The 18,358-nt window shown below is 40.3% G+C and overlaps 2 protein-coding genes across 3 annotated transcripts in view; one reads left to right on the top strand and one right to left on the bottom strand.

Annotated features, from left to right (window-relative positions):
* The window catches only part of adgrb3 (adhesion G protein-coupled receptor B3), a 119,786-nt gene that overhangs the window by 82,464 nt on the left and 18,964 nt on the right, over window positions 1-18,358 (top strand). For both annotated transcript variants that reach the window (XM_080868849.1, XM_080868848.1), the window contains exons 14-19: window positions 484-559; window positions 2,930-3,032; window positions 3,553-3,596; window positions 16,488-16,614; window positions 17,605-17,708; window positions 17,848-17,950. In XM_080868849.1, coding sequence (XP_080724975.1) covers window positions 484-559; window positions 2,930-3,032; window positions 3,553-3,596; window positions 16,488-16,614; window positions 17,605-17,708; window positions 17,848-17,950 — 557 coding nt within the window. The remainder of the gene's footprint in view (window positions 1-483; window positions 560-2,929; window positions 3,033-3,552; window positions 3,597-16,487; window positions 16,615-17,604; window positions 17,709-17,847; window positions 17,951-18,358) is intronic.
* Window positions 11,139-12,886, bottom strand: LOC308388756 (piggyBac transposable element-derived protein 4-like; the record flags this gene model as incomplete). Its single annotated transcript, XM_080869652.1, has 2 exons — window positions 11,777-12,886; window positions 11,139-11,687 (listed from the first exon to the last, which is right to left on the bottom strand). Exons 1-2 carry the CDS (start codon window positions 12,503-12,505, stop codon window positions 11,139-11,141), a joined length of 1,278 nt encoding a protein of 425 aa, XP_080725778.1. The 5' UTR covers window positions 12,506-12,886.

Raw genomic sequence — 18,358 nt, 5'->3', positions numbered from 1 at the left:
GCCAGGCAATTTGGTTGATTGGTGTAATCAGTCTTATCCGAAATATATCAATGATAGCAAAACAAGGAATTGATCAGGATGCCACGTGCTTGACCCAAACCAATTCTGCAGTGGATTCTGGCACTTCTCTTGCTGGACAAACAAAATCAGGTGTTAGTTAATGTGATTTGTTTGGAAATAAAAGCACACCTTCAGGTTTCAGTGGGCATTTATGTAAATGATTGTATATTTAATGAGCTAACACCTAATTTGCATATATAAAATGAACTTTAGAAAACTATATACACAACTACATTTTTTTAAATTCAGAATCTAATTTATACATCTGTTTGCCCTGCAAAATATGCTTAAAATGTTTGGGTTTTTTGTGGCTGATGACAGTGTTTCTTTACTTAAAAATTCGCAAAGCATCATCATTTGCAGTAGTAATAAAAAAAGGGAAATCTATCTGACATGACATCAAAGCTCCATTTCCTCCTTCAGATATGGAGGGATCGCCTGTCTTCATTTTGGGAACCGTTCTCTACAAGACTCTTGGACTCATGCTACCTTCACCAAAGTAAGGGCAACATTTCTCATTGTCTGCGTTTTCTGGTCTGCTAGCAGGAGGAAATATGAGACAGATTTAATCCTTTGGAAGCTGCACAGGTGTCCATTTTTATTCACAGTAGCAGATCAAGTCTGAAAAACATGCTGTGCCTTTGTCGCTCCAGTGTCCCTGAAAGTTCCACTTAATACATTGAATAGAAATCTTATTTTGTCCTTCTTACAAGCAAATACTTGCATTTTGCTGCTGTTCTTTTTTTTTTTTTTAGAGCTCTGTGTCACTGTAGCATGCAGTATGTAGTTAATTAAGGATGACATTAGTGTCTGGAAAAGCAGTGGGATGTCCCAAACAAACACCTGGTGTCAGACACCAATCAACAAGTCCCTGGCAGCAACGTCCCAAGGACAAACCGGTCATTCCAGCACCGTTCGGGCCAGCTGTCACAGAGAGAGCAGCAGCCCTGTGGGTAAATGCAGAGAGGAGGTTATAATGGGACACTGAATTGTGTCCTCTGCAGACAAACATGAGGATAAGCTGATCAAATGGCAACTCTGAAAAGAGAAATACCAGGCAATGTGGCTTTTAGTGTACTCGTAATTAGAGAGGCATCTATGTGTCACGTGTTTATTACATTTTAAAATAAGTACGGGAAACAGACATATGCAAAAGTCAGATGACAAATTTGAATTATTTGCTGCTCATCATTATGGACCTGCTGCATTTTCAGCTCTTCTTTTCTTCGTGTGCATGACAATTCTTCTCCCTGGGGGAAAGTACATACTGATTTTTATCTTCATTTCAAAATATAATATGTTCTGTCAACTATACCAAAGCTGGATATCCCATTGAAACATGACTATGATGCTAGCCTGTAAAAGCATATAACACAAAGCATCTTCAGGTGAGCTTTGTAGACTGTGTTTTCTAGTTTCTTTTCTTTTCTTTTTTCTTTACATAATTACTGCCAAATCATCCTGTATAGCATATCTGATGTCTAATGGGCAGCTCTTGTAGTCCTCCTTTACTGACTTTAATATTGAGGTTAGTATTCAGTGCAAGCAGCATTAGAGAAAATATGCTGCCTGACACTGAAACTTGAATTTGAAGAACTCGCACTCTGAAATGTAGATCATTAGATTAGCAGGCAGAGAGGAGCTTTAAATTCAAAAATATATGCACAATATCTTCCCTAAAACACCAAATCAGGTTTTAATACCAGCATGGCCCTTAAGCCTCACTGACTCTAAAGTTATACCTAATCCTTTAGTATTAACAGTAATTTTTCAGACATTATAAAAATGCTAGAATCTAGAGCGTTGGAAATGATGATGCATGATGTTATTCCTAATGAGGGATTCACTGTAACTCGTTTGTGTCTGTTTGCGTAGGTATTTGGCTACACAGGATGAAGGATTATGGCCATGCCACCTACTCAGACGTGTTTGTGTGCAGTCCTCCAAACAACCAACAGCATGTGGCCCAACAGGGGTTACACTATGCGTAGTTTGAATGTTGATTAGTTGAAAAGCGGGCCTGAACAGGAAACTGAGCTTTAGCACACTAGAATTTCACTCATCAAAACTGAAGCACAGACTTGTAGGATGGTCTGATTAGTGAGAGAATCTATTAAACCTACACAAACAGCTCACACATTCAGTGCAGGGATCCAGTTTAATTATGTCACCCAGTCAGCCCCAGCTGCCTGTGTGGGACAGCTGTCAATCAGTGCAGCCACATCCCAAATTCAACTATGGTGGATGAGTTAGAAAAAGAAAAAGAAGAAAAATCACCCCACCCAGCATTGTTAGGAGAGGAGAAGCTGATTTGTTTGTTTGTTTTGTTTTTAATAACAGCTTCTAAATATTATTTTTAGTGCTGTAAAATTAGACAGACTCCCTTTTAGATCCATACTCCAGTGGCACTTAGGGGAAATGCAGTTTCTGCACATCAGTGTCTTCATTTTTCTGCTCTGGGGGTTGCCCCTCAGTGTAAATTCATGCACCGTGCTAACACAGCTAAACTTAAAAATAAGCCACACTGATGAACAACACTGAAATGTTAATTGACAAGGACATCTAAGAAGCATTTAGTAAAAAGATCACAACACATATGTGTAAATATGGCTACCTATGCACAAACATAGTTACACATACAGCAATTATTATCATCCATGTTTGTAAAAAGATTTATTATAAATTATTATAATTCTTTTGGTTTTTTGACTTGATCTTCTCCCGGTGAATGCGATGTTAAGCTCTTTTTTTCCCCGTTTGTTTCACATGCCATGTTTATTGTGAAATTTTGTTCGAGTCTTGACTAAATGCAGAATGACACATTTGAATAATTAATTTTGTAATTTTCTCACATCTCTGTTTGATTCAGGAACCACACAGTTGTGAACTCCAAGGTCATAGCTGTGACTGTGAGACCCGAGCCCAAGGCCACTGAGTCCCACCTGGAGATTGAACTGGCTCACTTGGCAAATGTAAGCACAGTAACTAAAATGTTCATACACAAATGCACAGTAAATACTATATATAGTTTGGATCTATAGTTTATTGACCTTCATGTTCCTTTGTTAACACTACACAAAGAGTTTTTGTTTGCTGGCTGAGTGTTCTACAAAGACCACAGCACGTATCATCTCCCATTAGCTGACACACAATGGCGGTTAATTGGCTCGATAATTAATTTGTGTCGGGAGAGAGCACTACGTCCAGATAATTACAAGGACAATCCCTTTTTATGATCCAGACCTTTTTATTCATCTTTGAGATAAAGTGCATGTAAGTCTGAACGTGTCAGCAAATTTGTGCATGCGTGTGTGTGTCTGTGGTAGTGGAGTTCAAAGCTTTTTTGTGTGATCTATGAAACACGTTTTCAAAAAAGCTAAATAAAAGGACAAACGTGCACTTGATTTATAATAATGATGATGGTGGTGATGAAAATGATGATGAGTTATCATCATAATTTACCAAACATTTTGTCCTTTTCCTGCCTTCCAGGGAACAATGAACCCTTACTGTGCGCTGTGGGACAGCACCATACTGTAAGTGGGCATGCACTTTCACTTCTTTTCACTTTTTTTGTTGTTATAGGTATTCATTGTTTTCTGTGTGTGTTTTTTTGGGATAATTTCCATGTTCAAAATCAGGGTGATACATTTTTCTGGGTAAACCATTACAACATTATTGGAACTGCAAAGAAACTGCATTAAACCTCATTCAGAGCGAACAACACGGTAGGCCAGTTGTAAGTCATATGAGTTTAATGCTTGGCTGTAAAACTCACACGTGTTGATTTAAACCTGTGTTCATACTGACTTTGAGTCAATGATGGCGAGGTCCTGAAGTTGCAGAGTTCTTGTTTAGTGAATGTCATCATGACTCCATCAAGTTTTCTATCAGAACCCAACACGAATCAAACAAATATGAGTTACTAATACTAATGAGTTAGAAAATAGCCCGTCTCACAGCAGTTGAGACATTTATATCTATACCAGTCCTTTACAAAATAGTTTGAGTGCATACAAAACTAAAAGGCAGCATGTATAGGCTTCAGCAGACTTCTTAAAGATATTCATTTTACAGTAAGTGCTGATAAAAGTCACTGCCTAAGGTGCCGTAGCATCAGTCAAAAATACTGCAGAATTATATAACGTATCAGGAGGGAAACTCCCACAAATTATGAGGACACAAAACACAACCGCTTTACCTAAACGAAACACAGCAGCTCATATAGAATGCTTAATTTTATGGTGTAGAAATGTGACACTCCATAAGAATACAACAAATATTACATTTATGTAAAGCCAATGACTTGAGTAACATTACATTTTGCACTTTTGCTTATCTGAATAAGTTGTTTGCTGCTTGATGCATAGTCCTCCAAACTGTGTCTGTGTTTGAGATTGTTGTGCCATTTGTGTTGATTTGATGTCACCTTCTCTGCAGCAAACAGAACAGTCCCGTGATTTCCCATGTTGGATCATTTCCACTCAAAAGTGGAATTTTTTTCGTACTTTACAATAAGACTTGTTCACGGTGTCAGTACGTGTTAATTAGCCTCAAAAAGACATCATGAATGATTGCCCCTGAGGTAGTGTAGAAGGCCAGGTAGACTGCCTCACGGCTGGAAAGAAAAGAAGCATCACATAACAGGTGGGGGGCCAGGGCAAAAGAGGTCAGATGGATGGCCTGAGGGCTGGAAATCTGCTGAGCTAGAGAGTTTAGAGGGTGGCTGCAAGGCTAGGGAGAAAAAAAAAGATGGTTGGAAGAGTTGTGATTGGTGGGCAGTAGTTTTGATCCAGGACAGGTAGACAACTGGGATGCAAATACTTCAAATTAAATATCAGTGAGTCTTACAGTGGCAGACACCAGTCTTAAGACCTGGAGCAATTGGGGTAGTGCCCAGTAGTCATGGCGCAGAGAAGACAGGCTATTGAATATTTGAGGGATGGACATTTCACTGGGTGTTGGCAGGGGCGGCTGATGGATGGTTGGGGTGGCCGATTGAACAGCTTAGGCGGCTACACAAGCAATTACCTGATGAAGAATTCCAGTGCTGGACATCAAAAAGAAAGAGAGAGAGAAAGAACTCTGGTGGCTGTTGGGGCAAATGGCAAGGCAGGATCCAAAGAAAGATTTGCTCCTGGGTGGTTCAATAAAACTTGATAAACCTAAAAATGAAACAGGGTTGGATACTGCAAACAGCAGGCAAGTCAACTCAAACTGCATGAGGGATTTACAGGCAACAATGTCTGCAATGGATATCATCGAGTGGGCGCAAGCCAGCATTTCACATAATGAAGAAAGAAAACATTTGGTGTACTACAATAAGGTTGTAGTTTTGTCTGCATTTGTCTGCATGTGTTATAGGAAAAACAAGACTTTTCCTCCTTCTGTCGCATTTCGGCTGCACAGCCATCGTTTGCGTCATCCACTTGGGCGATACATGTGTCTTTTAAGCTCAACAAAAATACCAGGATTATTATAGAAAACTACTCAAGCTTACCTGAAATCAGTGGAAGAGAAATCGTATTTTTTAGAACTTCAACATGGACAGCGGTATTGTTTTTTCTAAAATAAGAATACTAACACTATGGATGGATCATGTTTTGTAGAACTTTTGTTCAGTTTGTTGTTTATTTTTATTTTTTACCTGTAACAGGATGGAAATGTATTTACTAGAAATATGTTTGATTCCAGTTTCACTTAATTGTGTACAACCTAACAGCAATAGTGGATGAACAGATCTCTGGCAAAGGCATATAAAAGCTTGTTACTTTCACTGTGAAATAGCATCTGAATTGTGCGCGGTCTGTCCTCTATCACAGTATTTGAGGGCAGCTGGTCTATTTTTGAACAGCAATGATACAACTGGGACAACTCAGCTACATTCTCTCTGTCTGACTTTCACAAACCTAGTGTTAACTATCTGATTTTTCCCCCCCCATACTACATCAGGTAATTTTAATCATAGCACCACTGAATGACTCCATGGTATGATAATCATTTTTCAAACATTTGGCTCTTTCTATTATCCAATAGGATCCACTCTTAGGACTCATTGAGGGGATGATGTGCCATCTGTCAGCCATGTTGGTTCAAACCAAATGAGAGTGCTCATGTTGACAATTAGCAGAGAGAAAACATTTGCAAGTGGAGAGCTATGGTCCACGTGCAGGTTATGTGAACACTGAGCTGGACTTTAACATAAACTACACGATCAAAGTATTTTTAAACAAATGTGAACAAATCTTTCAGAATAGGCTTTATTTATATAAGACTTACAAATAATGAAATGTTGAAATTGACTATAACTAACTTCCAATGTAATATTAAAGTAGTGACCATAATATTAAACTGCTTGAAAACAGTGAGGGCTCAATTCACATCATTATTATGGAGGCCTATAGGTGAATCTGCTGCAGTTGGCTAGCTTTGAAAACGACAGAGAAATATAAACAAACACCACACACTGAGTTCTAAAATATCCAATATCTTTTTTAAATTTACTCTTCCGGTCTCCAGGTCCACAGCACTGAGTGTAAACATATCAGATGCATACACTTTTATTACTTTTTCAAATGTCAATATTTTTTTTTCTTTTTTTCTTTCAAATAACCTCGAAATTACCAATATCCCACCACTGTGCCAAGGGAACAATAAAAAGTGCAACCCAGTGACTTCAGATCAGTTAACATCCCTGTTGTGGTCAAAAATAAATATTTAGGGAGAATTAATCTGCCTGACAACTCACTTCACCTTATCCCTAGCTTTCATAAATAACATTTTAACTATATATATATTAATCCATCTTAGAATATCTTAGAAGTGATATGACACTGTGAGTCTACCATAAGGTTATTTTACAGTTCTGACTTGTCTCTTTCTAATGCTACGATATAAAAACAAACTAGTTGTAAAACTAGGCGGTTTTCTTCCTTACTGCCCCCAAACTTGTAGAAAAAATAAAAATGCAGAATGACGTTCCAAGCTAGTTCTGGCCTTTTGACGTTGCCTTGCAATTAACTGCTTTTAAAAATCCTCTGATGCTTGGGAAGCAGTGCATGGAAAGCCATATGAGTGTCTTTTTGACATTTTAATCGCAGATGCTTCAGGACCCTTTCTCGGATTATCAAACAGAGTCTCGTGGAAGCTAAACATCAAACGGCTGAGAACATTTGCAGATCCTTAAATAAGGATTCACAAGTCAGCATCTTGGCCCTTCATTAAGACATCTTTAAAACAGAGAATTTCACTGCCTTTTATTTCACCCTCAAGGTTATTTTCTTGTTTAATGTGTTTACTCTAAGCAAGACAATGAAGTACGAAATTATTGTTATTTAAATATTAAATAATGACTTTCTAGTCAAATATATTGATGGATAAAGTCTTTTTTCCTAGCATGCAAAGACACGTGTTTGACACAAGTTTCGAATAAAACAAAAATAAAGTATAGCAAGGACTCGAGCAGTAAAACGTGTTTTAAACAATTATGTGTAAAAACAAAACAAAACCGCCGATTACAACGGAAAGTGCTTTCAAGTCACGTCTTTAGCTTTTACTGAAAATTATGCACCTCGTTAGTTTTATCTGGCATTTCTAAGTGCTGCACAATTCTTAGCAAGAATTTACCGGGAGCACTCCACTTCCTGAGAAATTAAACCTTTTTAATCATTTAGATGTTAACGTGTGAAAGCAGCTGTCACTGCTTCGAGTTCTACAAACATCTGGAGAAGCTGAATTTGAGCCAAAAAGGCTGCACCCTACACTCTCCAACTGCTCCAAATCCTATGAATCAAGAGAAACCTCTGCAACAGCAACATTTGCTTTCCATTTGGACATTTAAAAAAAAACCCAGCAGCTTCATGGCGGTGTGTTTAAGTGTTGAATCAAAATGTATCTACTACAGCAACAAAGAAGATGCCGCCATCCACAAGTTTGTCTGTGTGGTTCAGTGGTAGTCGTTTACTCCATGAGCTGGGTGGAAGCTGGGACGGAGTTCATGCAACCACGCCTAACCTAGTTTTTGAATATAACATTAAATCTGTGACAAGTCAAACAGTAACATTACTGCTAAGAGAGAATTTACATTTACTAATAAATTTGATAAGCATTGCTTTCATTTTAGTTGTGCCTGGTTTCATGTGAATAATGCTGTATCTGTTCACTTCAGTCATGTCCACGGTCAACTCTGCCTGCAGCATAATGCCATGTAAAACTCAAAATCACGTCTCACTTTATCTTTCAGCTAATGCGGTATTTGATTTTAGGTTTGGGGGTTTTTTGGGGGGTATTTTGTCTTTGTTGTTGTTGTTTTGAAGAACTCTCCAATGGTTTCCCCTGTTTGACGTCAATCTTATTTGACATTTTCATATCTGTGATCAGCAGCTGTCAAGCTTTTTCACAGCATAGGACCACAAAGAGACACATTCGCTCCATAGACTCGCACTTCATCAGATTTAGTCTCAGGGACCCATGTGGAAAGATTTATGTCAATTTCCGAGGGCTGCTTTTGAGTGGAAACTGTTGACAGTGCAGATGTAGAGACAATAATGGTGAAAGCGCCTTTATGTCTGGTGGCTGAAATCAAAAGGATGGCACCAGGCGAGAAGTGACAGTATGAGTGATGTTTAATAATTCTAATTGTAAGCTTTAGTCAAACAAGGGCTGATAGTGGACTGATAACGACTCTTAACTATGAATTAATTCACAGTAAAAGGTATTTTTGCATTTGTGCATGGGCCAGAGGTTGGGGTAATGCACATGTACACACAGTGAAGTATGGCATGCAATACTAATGCACCAGCCCCTTGCAGGCGATAATTATCTGATACTTTATGCATGCAGGAATTCTATCTGACTCCATTATTATTTAACTTAGATAATAGATGTATTTTTATATTCGTATAGATGACCAAAGAAAACTTGTGTACTTTCAATTATGGCTGTCTGAACTTACAGTTCGCAACACAATTTAAATTTACCAGTCACATAAAGTTTAAATATTGGTATTTAATACCAAACATTGGACAGTAGATGCAGTGCAGTACAGTGCAGACAGTAGTGGATGCACTAAAGGTCAACTAAACTGAGGATAACAGGCAGGCCATTAAGCCAAGCTCAGCCGGATATGCTGGTAGATCACCTGATAACAGCTCATCTCAGTTCAAATGATACCCTTTTAGGCATCCAATTGTCAAATCTCATAGGGAGGTCTCATTGGCTGCACAGAGTTGCTGCATCTTCAAACCACTTTGCACCACCACCCCTCCACCTTCATGCTGTCTCTGACTTAATCAGTTTTCTGTCTGTCACTCATGCATGCTGTTTTGTACTGAGTGCTTTCCATCAATCCATGCACTTTTTTAACCACGTATCCAGTTTAGGACCACAGGGATGTCTGGAGCCTATCCTAGCAGGCAAATGACAAAAGGTGGGGTAGACCCTGGACAGGTTGTGACTCCCAGAAGAACCAGACTGACAAATAAAAATGTTTGCTAATGAAAAAAAAATCTCTCTGTTACTACAGTGACCCTAATGAACTGTAGTGATGCTTGTCCCTTGGTGTATTTTATTAAACAGATACACGATACATTTCATTTGTATGCACCTGTAGGGCTAGTCACACCCTCACTAATAAATACAGATGTCACGTTATCTTGTTTGTCTGCCTCGTTTTGAAGGGTCTTGTCCCACTCAGGGAATGTTAGGGATTAATCCGATTTCCCTGATACACAAGAATATGCGCTCATTTTTCTTTTCTCTTCACTCAGTTAACACACACAATGTGGCCCACAGGCTGATATAAATTGCCCATCATCAAGAGATCCAAGATGGATGGAATCATTTCCCAGCATTGCCCCCTCCCTCCTCTGCCTGCCATTGTGTGTCAGTCTTTCAAGACTTTATAAAATTGCCTTAAGTGCATAGCCTAAGGCACACTTTAAGCTCCCATCTCGGTGTCTGCCTAATCTAATGTGGGCATGCAAGGAATTTAAAGGTTTTTGCATCCCTATAGAAACATACGGTTAGCCTTGCTTATGTGCAGTGTGACAAGTGAGGTTAAACAACTGCAGCTATGGTCATGTAGCGTATACAGCAGCGCCACCATGTTGGCTTAAAAATAATGATACAGATTTACTGTTTGACTTATGCTGTAAGTATAATGTCTAAACATGTGGGTAAGGTGTATATTTAGTAACAGGATGTGTAGAGGGGCTCAGTCTTTCAAAGTTAAGTTGTGGTTTAGCAAGACTCAAAGGTTTAAATACTGAATGTGCTTAAAACTTTGTGAGCTTTCTTTGTAACTCTTGCTGTCACTTATCTTGCGGCTTGACACCGAACTGCGTAAAAACCGGAGCCCCATCAAGTTCTGTCAGAAATTTTAAGTCCTGTAAGTTTTGATGTAAAGTTGTCAATAGATCACTGCGTGGATATAAAGTGGTCAGCAGTTGGTGTGTGATGAATGTCATGTCATCAGTCTTACTGTGGTCAAAAATGTCACTTTCTCTTGGGGATGTTTTATATTCTTGGCCACCGAGCCCCAATAAGGTCAGGCAACACATCAAACGTGGCATACATAAATCCCCAGGCAGGGATTGTTCTCCTGTCAGCTTCCCCCCGGCACAGAGGATAAGCAAACATCTAACAAGTCAAAAGTTAGAAACAGATCATGCCAAGGATTGAGTTTTCACCAGGGGAGAGATGGATTCATCCCAAAGTTACAAAGCATCACACATTGTGTCAATCTGTCACGTCAAAAGAAAGCCTGCATTGGAAAGTAGGTTGCATTAGACTAGCATCCCCAGGCTTCTACCTTTCTACCTATAAAACCCGGAGAGCAGTCAAATGGTGGAAGTGGAAGCTAAATTGGCTAGTCATTCATATGTATATTAGGCTGTTAAGTAGGAATTCTGGAGGGAGGGGAGTGGGGGTGGGGGAGTGGAGTGTTTCAGTTTGCCATCTTGGGGAGAAATCAACACACATGGGTGTATGTCCTTTGTTGCTGACATTTATTGATAAAAACAGTACAAAAAACCAACCATTTGTACACATATTTACAAATAATTCAACATTGTCAGCAATCACTCACAATCCTGGCACTGCCATGGTACCTGTAGTCTGCATTTACCACATGTGTATCTTTTGCAGTGAACACATCGCACAGTGGCCTGATTTTTCTTGCATTTGTGTTTGACCTGACACGTGGCTCTTTTTCCAGGGCTAGGTGTGGAGGGTTCTGCCCGAAGCAACTGATCTTTTCTTGCCTTCTTCGCAGCTACATGAGAGTGAGCCAACTCTGTTGCAAGCGCCACCAGGAAGTCCACCCGTCTTTCCTTCGTCCCGGTGCATGCTTGATACAGCACATGTGCATTCAGTGCTGCCATGTCAATCATGTTATAAAACACGGCGACTGGCCAGCGCCGTGTTCCTTTGCGGACAGTGTACTCCCGAACCATCTGGTCCATCACATCCACGCCACACTTTGTTTTGTTGTAAAGGGTGACAGTGTTTGGCTTCCTTTTGGTGGTGTTATCAGTCTGAACCACGCTGTGCATGCTGCTAAGAATATAGACTGTCTTCTTCCGTTTGGCCGCATACGCCGTCAGCGTGGCAGCAGAGGTTGAAAACACCTAAGAAATAAGATAAATTGTTATTTTCATAGCCCTTTTACACACAATGAAACACATAAACATAGAACCACAAAAGACCTGCAACATACCTGAGTGGTGAATACATTGCGATCTGTCTGTCTAGTGGATTGAGGAATTTCCCTGCGAATCCTGTTGACTGTGCCGAGGATGGTGGTTTTCCGTCTAAGAAGTTTTTGTGCCAGTGAAAGCGATGTGAAGAAATTGTCCGTGGTAACATTTCTGCCCTTGTCTAGGAATGGTTCCATCAGCCTCATTACTACATTTTCAGAAAGTCTCTCCCCAGTGGGACGACTGGGGTCCTTGCCAAGATATGGGAAGACATTGCAAATGTACTTGGATTTTAGGTCGCAAGCCACCCAAAACTTGATCCCAAACTTGTCAGGTTTACTTGCAATATACTGCAGGAAACAGCACCGAGTCTTTGATGGGAAAAGCTGTTCATCAATGGTGATATGTAGACCAGGGTTGTAGCACGTGATGCAGTTGGTGACAAATGATCCCCACACACTGGAAATTGCAGCAAACTTGTCAGTCTTTGCTCGATCACAGCGGGTGGACTTGTCATCAAAGCGTAGGTGTTGCATGATGTTTTGGAAGCGGTTTCGTGCCATAATTCCAATTATCTGTGGGTTTCCCAGGTTTGCTGACCAGCAGTCATTTACAGATGGAAGCCTGCAAACCCCCCGCAAGATCACAATTGCAATAAATGCTATTAGTTCAGGGAGGTCCATGAACCAATGAACATGCTCCGTTTGCTGTGCATGTTGAATAGTCCATTCTTGAATGCTACGAAGCATGTCAAGAGTGACGAAACACAGGAAGCTCTGAAGGCGACTCGAGATACTTCTCCTGGCCTTAGCCGTTGGCTTTCCATCTGCAGCGTACGCTTCTATTGGGGTGAAAGGGAGACAGGTCCCCCCAAAAGGGCCACGTGTCAGGTCAAACACAGATGCAAAAAAAATCAGGCCACTGTGCGATGTGTTCACTGCTACAGGTACACATGTGGTAAATGCAGACGACAGATACCGTGGCAGTGCCAGGATTGTGAGTGATTGCTGAAAATGTTGAAATGTACTCACTCACTTTTTATCATTATTTGTAAATATGTGTACAAATGGTTGGTTTTTTGTACTGTTTTCATCAATAAATGTCAGCAACAAAGGACATACAAAGGACATGTGTTGATTTCTCCCTAAGATGGCAAACTGAAACACTCCACTCCCCCACCCCCTCAATCACTCACCCCCACTCCCCTCCCTCCAGAATTCCTAGGTAACGACCTAATATACATATGAATGACTCCAGCATTTGACTGACTGCTCTCCGGCTTTTAAAGGTAGAAACGCAAAATGATGACTCCGCGGGGGTCTAAGGTAGAAAACCAAAATGACTGCTCTCCGGGGGTCTAAGTGCTAACTTAGATCGTGACAATCAGTTTGAGTATGTAATAGCACCCTACTTGTTACCTTATGGTACCTCATCACTCTCCTACAGGAATTACCCAAAGTGCTGAAAAGTGTGCACTATTGTTATAAAATATGTGCACAGAAGTTTTGTCACGTTAAAAGATTATTTTCTAACCTTTACTCTGCAGCTGTGCAAAGATGTACTGACTACAGTGTTGTGAAGAAGTGTTTTCCTTTCCTGATTTCTTAGTTTTGCATATTTGTCACACTTACATGTTTATCTTGTAATATTAGATAAAGATAACCTGAGTAAATACAATGTTTTTAAATCATGATTTCATGTATTAAGGGGAAAAAAGCTATTTGAACCTACCTGGCACTGTTAAAAAAACAATTGCCACATCTCCCCAACCCCACTCCCTTTGTTAAATCATTAATTTAATGGAATTTACCACAATTTTTGGAAAGCTGAGTTGAATTTAAGCAGCCACACCCAGACCTTCTGAATCAAGAAGTCACTTTAGAACCTCTCTGACAAAGTGAAGTAGGTTAAAAGATCTCAAAAAGCAACACATCATGCCATGAGCTAAAGGAACTTAAGAACAAATAAGAAAACAAGTCACATCAACCTTGGAAGGGTTCCTAAGGCATTGGGACTTCATCAAACGATGGTGAGAGTCATTTTCCACAAAAAGAGAGAACTAGGAACAGTGTTGAGGCTTCCAAGGAGTGTTCGGACTATCAAAATCACTCCAAGAGTGCATCAATGACTCATACACGAGGTCCAAAACAACGCAGAAAAGCATCTAAAGAACTGCAGGCCTCACTTGCCTCAATTAAGGTCAGCATTTATGATTCAACAATAAAAAAGAGACTGGGCGAAGGTGGCATCCACAGGAGAGCTCCAAGGAGAAAACCACTGCTGACGATCCCCAAAACTTCTGGAGAAATAATCTGTGGATTGAAAAGACAACAGTCAAGTATGGTGATGGTGGTAATGTGGTATGTGATGGTAATGTGATGGTCTGAGGCTGCTTTGTTGTGTCAGGACATGAATGACTTGTTGTAATTGATGGATCGATGAATTCTGCTCTCTACTAGAAATCCTGAAGGAGAATGCCCAGCCACAAGTTTGTTCCCTGAAACTCAAGTACACTTGGATTATAGAGCATGATAATGATCTGAATATCAAATGCTTGATTGCGGTTGTTGCTGCCAAGGGTGGCACAACTAGATATTAGATTTAGGAGGTAATTATATTTTCGCACAGGGCCAGTTTGGTTTGAATAGCATTTTTTTCCCCCTTAATAAATAAAATTATCATTGAAAACTGCATTTTGTTCTTGCTTAAGTGTCCTTTGTCTAATGTTAAAATTTGTTTGATGATCTTAAACATTTAAGTGTGACAAATAAGCAAAAAGAAAGTCGTGGTGATATTGCGTACAGTTTCTCACTGGGTTCATATAGCTGTAAATAGATTTGCACTTGCTTAAACCAACATTAATCTTAATGTTGAAACTGGAACATCTGGAGAGCCACACACCTGTACAGACAAAAAAATGATAAGTCCAACATGCAATTTCAACATTGAACTACTTCTGCAATCATCAGCAGTGCGGTATCATAAAATCCTTCTCAGCTATCATATGACTCCTATTCCAGGGCTAAACTTGCTCCATATTTCACCCACAGGTGCTTCTTTGGTGACTTGTAGACATGTTGTTTATTTGCTTCAAACGTTCATTTTGCACCAGTTTTGAAGAAATTAATGTTTCTGATATGACCAATTCGTAGAGGTTCTGCTGTATGTATAAATACATATAGTTTAATTTATTTATAAACTGTGATTCAAATTTATAACTAAACTTTTTTAAGAACTGCTGATGCTAGCTTAATGAGTGGGTCATTCGCTTTTTTCTCTTTTATCCTTTCTTTCTTTTTCTTTTGGTTTTTGTCTTAATTGGTTTATGCTTTTTGTTTTAGCATGCAGTCTGCTGAAAAGCACATATCAGTTGTGTACACAGAATGGTCACAGCCCAGTTAAGAAGAGAAGCAAAAGGGGGAGGATATCCGTTTATCGTTTCATTGCTGTGCACACACAAACAGCCCACAGTGTCGGTTGGCCCTGGCTGGAAATTTGCAACTGGCTCCATGGTCTCTTCCAGGAATAATAAATATTTCTGCCACATTGATCAAATGACAAAGCAGGATTAGCTCGCACAGCAGCCAGCCAGTACGTCTTATATTGTCTTGAATCACTAGTATGCATCTTTTTCCCTTTTTTTCTTCTTCTTGGCTTTATAAAATTAGTAGTAGGGTGAGCAGAGCGCCTTGCAGGACAACAGGTGTTTGCTAGTGACGGCACGAAGCTAAAAGTCAGGTTGGGTGTTGCGGCAAAGGCTGTGTTCAGAATAAAGCCTCGGTGATATTTAATCAGCAAGGATGGTATTTCTGAAGGCACAAAATGAGTCGGGGGTGAATGACAAATGGAAGAGAGACGCTCCTTTCATTTCACCTACTAGTGGTGTGAAGTGGGGACTGGCTGCAACCATTTGCGCTGCCTCCGCGGGGTGGTATTAGTTCTGCGGTGTTTTTTTAGGGGAGCGCTTCACGCCGGGGAGCGACAACTTTCGTGTAAAATGACTTTCAGGAATGACCCAAAAGCATCCTTTATTCCCGTCATATCACTAGACTCGAAGCCGAATAAGCAAACCTTGCGACGGCGTGCGTTTATTTTTTCACTGCATCTGCCTCCCCCCCTCACACCAGCAGAGAGGAACAGAGTATCAATCTGATGCTGTCCACCGTTTCCAGGGTGAAAATCCCCCTAAGGAAGCATTCAAAAGCTGCTAATTAAAACAGCTGAGGGGGGGGGAAATCAGCCGAAAGTGGGGGGGGTAAAAAAGGACAGGATAACCGGGGGGGGGGGGAAGAGGATTATAGTCGTTTGGAAAAGATCTCTAGAAGAATATAAAGCACGCAGAGAGGCAAACAGGTAAATATAAAGGCTTTTAACTTGTGCGTGAAGAGGAAATAACGCTGTTTTCTGTATCACTCGACTCGTTGGTATTTATCTGCGTATAGCGAATCAATCAGCACCGGTCTGCTTGGACAGCTCCGTGCGTCCTCCCCCTCCTCCGTCTCTGCCTCTCTATCTGCTCCAGCTGAAATGCTGCTCGTAGCCACACCAGAGCCGTGTCGATTAGTCTGTTCGCTTTTTTTCTTCTTCTTTCTCTCTATGAAACAATCTCTCCAGCTCTCGAGTCATATTAGTAATAATTAAATAAAAACGCCGAAGCGATGTCGAGAAGTCCTGTGAAGTCGTGTCACCGCTGGAATTAAACCTCTAATTGCCTCTGCCTCCTCCTTGCAGGAACGATTCTTGGGGAGCCTGGTCCACAAAAGGATGTAAAACGGTGCTTACAGATGCATCCCATACAAAATGCTTATGTGATCGTGTATCTACCTTCGCCATTTTGGCTCAGCAACCAAGAGAAATAGTAAGTAGGCTATTGATTTGCTATTCGATGTGGGTTTCATGAGCTCATGTAAAGGAGAAAGGCTCCCTGTTCGTGTGTGTATGTGTGTGTGTCTGTGTGTGTGCTGGTGAGAATGAAAATTGAATCTTCGTGTGTGCTAATCCTGTTAAATAGTAATACAGTGGTAAAGGGGAGATTGTGGGGGGGAGTATTTTCTAGTTTGGGCATAGACTTAGATAGATAGATTGTGTATGGGCATGCAGAGGGGGAGGGTGTGTGCGTGCTGGTGCTTGTCTTTAAGTGTCTCCTCATCAATCATGTTAGGGAAGAGATAAAGATAAAGTTCACCTTTTTTGGGTGCTGTTTTCTTTACTGACCTGTCCACAAAAAAAGCTGACAAATTCTTGCAGGTGAGATCTTTAAATTGTGTTTTGAGCACAATTGTGTGTTGCAATTAGACTGGGGTAAAGGAAGCAGGAGCCTGTAATTTCCTGAAAAGATAAAGTAATTAAATCTGAGAACATGCAGTACTTACACTGTGGCCTTCCTCTCTGTCAGGCCTAAATCATACAGCATCATTTTTCTTGCAGCAAAGTGCTTATTTTGTCTAGCTTTGATTTACTGAATATGGTTTATAATATGGGAAACCGCATTAGTGTATGTGAAGGAAGCCTCAGTGGCTGGCCCGCGATTGGCCAGCCTCCTTGACTTCCAAGTGTGACTGAGAAAACACAGCATAAAACAAAAACATTGGTTATAATTACTTCCACTGTTTATTCTCCTGCAACATGATCTCCTGGAAAGTTTTATGCAAGTATCTAAACAAGCTTCAAGCCCACACATGCAACTAAAACCTCAATGTAAATTAAGTCGCACTGTGGATTATTCATATTGTTGGTGGTGGTTGTTTTGATTGCTTCCCTCTCTGGCCAATAATAAAGATTTACTGTCCTGCATGAACCACATCCAGCCTCCCACTGACTGGTTCGTCTTGCTCTGTCATCCCTACAGACCATGGAGTACTCAGGGGTCCCATCTGTGACATTGATAGTTGGCTGTGGCTTGTCTTGCCTCGCCTTGATCACATTGGCAGTGATCTACGCAGTGCTATGGCGGTAACTGCAACGCTTTAAGTGCATACATTTCAACCAAACAATAATAATAATTCTCAGTTGTTATGTGATGTTTCATAATCTGGTGAAAGTTCTGGTAAAACTTAAAGTCTGGTTAATTCTCTTCCCTTGTTTTTTTTAGATATATCCGCTCTGAGCGATCCATCATCCTGCTCAACTTCTGCTTATCTATAGTCTGCTCAAACATATTGATCCTTGTTGGGCAAACACAGACCCACAATGTGGTAAGTGCAATTTAAGGATTTATTGGGCACAGATTCCAAAGTGTGGAGGTGCATGGGTTAGAAAGATCCAAATGACACCACGCTCACCTACACCAGCTTTAACACAGCTCAGCCTTCTTAATTTTCATTCTGGCATTTCTTTGCTCAACAGGTAATAGTTTACCATGCAGAATTATGCAGAGCTGTGCATATTATCATGTAGAATGTAATGAGGTATTGAGGATGAAAAGATATGCTACAAATGCTCCATCATATTCACCTGTTCCCAGTCAGCTGGAGAAGTGTTAGTCAAATTTGCTCATCTTTAAGGCAGAGATTTGAATCAATAATCAGTCCCATTCTTCATCTGCCAACTCTTATCTTCAAAATAGCACCTTTTGAACTCCAGATTTCTTTAAAGAATATCTT

This window comes from Rhamphochromis sp. 'chilingali' (assembly GCF_963969265.1).
Source record: "Rhamphochromis sp. 'chilingali' genome assembly, chromosome: 20".
Taxonomy (NCBI): Eukaryota; Metazoa; Chordata; class Actinopteri; order Cichliformes; family Cichlidae; genus Rhamphochromis; species Rhamphochromis sp. 'chilingali'.
Note: the sequence above shows the minus strand (reverse complement) of the source record. Positions and strands in the feature narration are given on the sequence as shown.